Consider the following 5961-nt stretch of genomic DNA (forward strand, 5'->3'; position numbering starts at 1 on the left):
AACCGGTTCGGGATTGGTTTTTGAAAACGAAAAACTGATATAAACCGATTCAATCCCAAAATTTGTACAAAACCGAACCAAATTGGACCGGTTACACCCTTACCTAGAAATGCCTCCCTAATTTTTTCATATAGTCTCAAAATTTTATATAATTTCTATATATTATTTATTTTCAAGGATGTGGTTACACTAAGATTAATTTAAACTAAGTTTAAGATAAATAATAAATTTATTAATTTAGATCCTAACATTTATACAATATCAGACTTTTTAATATGGAAACTAAAGTGAAAATACAAGAAAAATCATTTAAGGTTAATGTTCTATATGAAAAATAGTTAAAAGATTTTATCCTCTTTGAGTAAGAAAAAATTTATTTAAGATCTCAATTATATTATTATATGTTTAATGTGACACGAAAAATATCTAGATTTTATATGAAACTTAATAAACTAGCTAGATTACACACTAGAATGAAAGATTGCTTTCTAAAATATCACTTGATAGATTTTATGAAAAAAATAAATTCTAAAAATTTCATTAGAAAAATAAAAATAGATGAATATTATTCTATAAAATATTATCATTATAAATCTAAAACGTATATTAAGTTTTGTTTTTAGAATTTTATTTTCACATTTATGTAGCAAATTGCTGAGATCTAATTTTATATATAGTTATATTTTCTGAATTTTTAATCTTTTTTCTATTTTACATAAATGGTCATGTGATAGAAAAGTTGACCTCCTAAAAAAAAATTGCCAATCTCGCCACCGGCCACATAGAGAATGTATAGTTTTTTTAAAAAGGTATGCATACACATGATTATTTATGCCCAATTAAACACTTAAATATCAATAAATAAAAAAATCCTAATAAAATCCCTTACCTTAAATCGTTTTAACACCAACCCTAGCCACCACTCTTGTACGTAGTCAGTCTGCCTAGTGGCCGCAACTACAAAAATTGTTTTAATCACCATCAACTCGACTGCCACTCAGGGATGCGGCGAGCGGCAATTTGAAGTTGTCCAGAGGTCTTCGAAAACTCAAACTGACTAAAATTTGCTGGAATTTGGCAAGTGGTTATTGGAATCTGGTAAACTTCAACCGGAGACCGTTATAATCTTGTAGCTAGCTAGCAAGTTTTTATTTAAATTTGTGTTTTTTATATTCTATTATAAATTAGTGTTTTAATTGCGTGTGGATCAGTCTATTTTATTTATCACAAAGATACTGATGTTGCACTTTTTTGTTGGAGGAGGTGTAGAAATAGGCTATATAAAGGGATATGAGTGGGCAATATAAATGGATTATGCGTTTAAGTACAACTTCTCCCTCAGGAGTAGAGCGCCATTGGTTACTGTTAGAAATACTATATCAAAATATACAGCAGAAGCGATATTACCTCATCAGAGATATTTTGGATCTAATGCATTTGTTGCACAGATTTTTTGGTGTCATTGATCTACGAAACCATCCCATCAATGATGAAAGGTGCTACGTGGTAATATGCCAGAACAATACCTATATATTCCACAGTCTAGATGCCGAAATTAGAAAGACCCATTTGAGATAGAGATTTTCTGTTTGTGATGCTACACACACGTCATCCAAAGAGGGGAGGGGCTAGAGCTATACATAACCCCTCTGATTATAACCCCTGCTGGCTGTTAAAGACCAGCCATCAAGATTCATGAAATGGCTATCAAGTAATCCCAAGAGAAAGAAGAAGGGGTGTCCTACGAGTGGCCCTTTCTTACAGTTACGTACAATCAGTCCTCACAGTTCTCACTATCCTCGCTACATTGAATTGATGGATTGGAATATAGATCAAACTCCTTATCAAATCATAAAGGTGTGTACTTGGCTACACTTTGATAAATGATATAAGACATTTGCATAAATAACCTTGTAAACGACAGTCATCGATACAAGCGCGCATACATTCTTGAATCTTAATTAACTACTGACATTGTTATTTCCCAGAAAAGAAAAGGTAAAAATAAGGATGTTCTGGTCATGGAGTACTCCAATTGTCCAAGGCCATGATAGCGCTGAGGTTCATTGGGCTCATGTAATCAGGAGATCCGGACATGATCTGCTGGACAATAATTCTATTCGCCTTTTCCGATGGATGGAATGGATCCCAAAAAGCATGCTGGTCTCGGTTGGGGCACAAGTTGGAGACTTGAGTGCATAGCCCAATGCCATTGTAAGGTCCTTGCCCACAACAAGCTATCTTTGATGTTGTAAATCCTGCCGAAAACACAACATTAATATGTTTCAAATACATTTGATCTATAACGACAAAATAGCGTCTGTTCTGGTAGTTGCATTTTTTGGACAAGATGTCGGAACATAAAAAATGAGGGATTCCATTATATATATTATATAGCAAAAATATATAAACGGGTAAATTAACATGGAGGATGGCTAGCTACCATACCAAATGCTTGAGGGTTGTTAACGAAATCGTTGTGCATGCGCTCTGTATTGGCAGCAATGAAGACATCTCTGCCAATTTTGGAATTGAGTTCTTTTATCATCTGGACAAGTTGCGGGTTGTACAAGGAAGCAGCTCTCTGGAGTTCAGCTGAGCATCCACCATTTGTGCCTCGCATGGCCAACTCTGCTGGGACACAACCCAGTGGTCCGGTACCTGTTACAAGAACCCTTCGGGCTCCCAGCTTGTATAGATTCTGCCATGACACCAGAAACATTAATATTTAAGAAAGCAAGAACCTGTCATTTGACTTAGTTTAAGGAAAATATATACCTGTAAAAGTTTTCGGTACTCTGAGATGAGATACTTGACATAATCTGGCAGTGAATACTGGCGAGACCTCGCAGAATAGGGTACCAAGTAGTAGTTGTTTACAAAATCATTGCCTCCGACAGTGATGAGGACGAGGGCTTGGTTCACAAGTCTCTTGGCTCCTTCACTTCCAATCAATGCACCCACTCGTCGCTGATATTCTTGGAAGTATTCCAACTGTCTATACATTCTTATTATGTTTAGCTGCCAAAAATAGAATCTTAATTAGCGTTTTTTTGGATATATGGTACGTACGTACTTCGTTAAATTTTTAAGGGGGAAGGAGCTAGCTGCTTAAAACTGGAAGTAGGCTTGGAGAACGAAGAGAATTATGCCAAGCGAAATAGCGGCATTGAGAAATTACGGTTGCCTACATATATGCTATTCACTTACAAACTGAATTCCAGTGTCATTGAGGATTCCAATGCCTGCTGAAGCAAAGTTGGCGCCAACAAGCAGCCTTTGTCCGGTGAGCTGTGGGCTCAAGTATGGCAATGTGGATTCAGAGCCAATACTCTGACCTGAAAATGCAAGCAACTCACTTCTTATAATCTATATGCATGCACGTAATTAACAAATTAAATATATATTGAGGACCAAACAGGCACAATTTAGTAGATCGAGATCAGCAAGCTAGCTAGATAGAAATCAGCTGAAACCCAATATTAATTAACTGATGAGGTCGGGGATGTTAAGGCCATTGGAGAAGCGGCCTGTGGCGCGGTGAGTCGGATAGTCGATGCCATAAGGAGGTGAGTCAGCACGGGCAGTTGTAGCCAAGTAGTTGTTGTTGCCACTATCCACGAGTGAATCCCCGAAGACGAAGAAAGCCCTGGCATCTGCCGGCTGAACAATGGCTATTATTATAGCAATTGTCAGACCCAAAATCATGCCAATTGTAGTGATGAAGGTTGATGAGGAAGTTTCCATTGTTATGTTAGTAAGAAAGTTTGTGATGTGGATTGAAAATGGCTGGGGATGGTGACTTTTTATAGCTTGTCTGGCTTCTACCACGCATAAGAAACTCATGAATTAAGCAAGGGATAAAGTGATAACAGTAGCAGGAGTGGTTGTTACATTAACCAATGCCATACAATATTGGTAAGCTTAGGATCTATAGCTTTAGGTTCAAATTAATATAGAATTCCATGGTGATGTCCAGTACTGGAGTTGATTAGCATGCAGATCAGCCTAATAATATGAAAGATCAGCCCGTACGTACATTTAAGAGTGACACCAATTTTCAGGTGGCCGGTGTGCAGCTGTGCTAGCTTGTTGATATCCAAATTAATTACTCCCTCATAATAACACAACGATCGACGTCCACAACTACTGCAAAATATCCTTGTCTTTAAACATTATTCAATCATCCCACGAGGGGCCGGCCTGATATATACATCAACTCGATCGGTCTTCACCATGCATGTGAGATATATATAAATGGTACGTGGAAAGATCAATGTATACCAAGACCAAGATGGAAGCCCAATATATATTATGTAATCTCTTCCCTTTTTATTGATAAAAAATTAGGGGGTAAAAAATAACTATTGAAATCTTAGAATATTTAAGAGGGTATGTGATCACCTTTCATGTTTTATTTGCTCGAGTTGTGTGATATAAATAGCTAGGTAGAATTAGTACTTAAATACTAAAGTTACCCTAATTTTGTCATATTTTATTGACCAGCTTAGATTTCACGTACGTGTCTCTCTCATTCTTAATTATCTCCATTTTTTGCCATTTATAATTATGAATAGAGTACTAGATCTTCATAGCGACCTTTAAGTGCGATACATTAAGGTGTAATTTGGATAATGAGATGAGATAAAATGATTTTAGATTAAAGTTAAAAGTTGAATAAAATATAATTTTTTAATATTATTATTGTTTTGAAATTTAAAAAATTTGAATTGTTTATTATATTTTATATAAAAATTTTAAAAAATTGTAATGAGATGACATGAGATCAAATATTTTCACTATCCAAACAGAGCCAAACATTAACACTACAACATGCAAGCAGATGTGAATGATGTAAATAGAGTCTAAATTCATATTAATTATTAATATGAAATTAGTTTCTTTAGTTTTTTTACTAATAATTTGAAAACTAGATGACAAACACTAGAATATGATTCTTAATAATTTTACCATTCAAATGACTTTTATCATCTACTTATATTTGACAATATTATGTGCAAGTCATTAATTTTTAGAATGATTTTTGACTTGTTCATGAGCTATATAATTTTAGAATAATACAACTTTATACCTCATTATTTTTACCCACTCATTTTGACCACCCATTTTTCCTACTCATATTTAAAAACTAATTATTTAATTGAATTATGCCGTTTATGCCCCTGTGTGCATTGGTGTATTTCATCCGTTTTTTGAGTTTTAGGTGGTTTAGCCTTCTGGGTGTTGTGTTTCATGCCGTTTTGCATTTTAGGTGGTTTAGGTGTAAGTTGTGTCAGTCGTGGTCTGGGTGGGTTGGCTCATGGGAGGTGTAATTTGTGTCGGTCAGTCTAGAATAGCCTTTTTAAGGATTATTACTTTATATATATATATATTAAAAATAATATTTATAATAGGTAAATATTACATAATTATTTTTAAAAAATAAATATAAAATGTATGTAAAAAATTAATTTTATTCTTATAACAATAATTATTAATTAATTCTATATTTTACGATTGTATATAATATCAACACATCATGAGTAATGTACAAATGATTTCTTAGTCTGTAGAGGAAATAATTAAAGTTACAGTTTAGAAGGACATAGAATTTGATGGCAAAGTGTAGAACTCTAACTGGAAACTTAAAGAGGCCGTTGGATTTTCTCTTTGCAGTGACTAAAATTTGGAGTCTAGGACAGTACTATTACAGATCATTTTCCGTGTACGATGGAGCCAAGACCATCAAAACCATAGAAACAGCTAGAACTACTAGTCCCATTCCTGTACGTACGTCAACTACTTCTAGGTTACCTACCTAGAAGTACCTACAAAGCCGCTAGCCTGTTCGTACGTCAACTACTTCTAGGTTTCTTTTCAGCAAAAGGTCACTAATTATTACAATGGAAGAAATTAGGCCAGAAGAGTACGCCATTTGTTTCAGAGGTCATGTGATCTTAA

The 5961-nt window shown here is 34.6% G+C and overlaps 1 protein-coding gene across 1 annotated transcript; it reads right to left on the reverse strand.

The window, feature by feature from the left end:
• Positions 1 to 1828: 1828 nt before the first annotated feature.
• On the reverse strand, positions 1829 to 3790 carry LOC122315022 (GDSL esterase/lipase At5g33370-like). Its single transcript, XM_043130702.1, has 5 exons — positions 3492 to 3790; positions 3211 to 3338; positions 2779 to 3021; positions 2449 to 2701; positions 1829 to 2258 (listed from the first exon to the last, which is right to left on the reverse strand). The coding sequence occupies exons 1-5, from the start codon at positions 3745 to 3747 to the stop codon at positions 2020 to 2022; spliced, it is 1119 nt and encodes a 372-aa protein (XP_042986636.1). The 5' UTR covers positions 3748 to 3790; the 3' UTR covers positions 1829 to 2019.
• Between the last annotated feature and the right edge of the window lie 2171 nt (positions 3791 to 5961).

This window comes from Carya illinoinensis, chromosome 7 (genome assembly GCF_018687715.1).
Source record: "Carya illinoinensis cultivar Pawnee chromosome 7, C.illinoinensisPawnee_v1, whole genome shotgun sequence".
NCBI lineage: Eukaryota > Viridiplantae > Streptophyta > Magnoliopsida > Fagales > Juglandaceae > Carya > Carya illinoinensis.

Bases quoted from the DNA above. Each gene is read 5' to 3' on its own strand.
- LOC122315022 (XM_043130702.1), bottom strand. From the start codon at position 3,747: ATGGAAACTTCCTCATCAACCTTCATCACTACAATTGGCATGATTTTG. The intron at 3,022-3,210 runs GTAAGTGAATAG...TATTTTTGGCAG, and splicing joins ATGACACTGGAATTCAGTTT to CTAAACATAATAAGAATGTA. The intron at 2,702-2,778 runs GTATATATTTTC...GTGTCATGGCAG, and splicing joins AGTACCGAAAACTTTTACAG to AATCTATACAAGCTGGGAGC.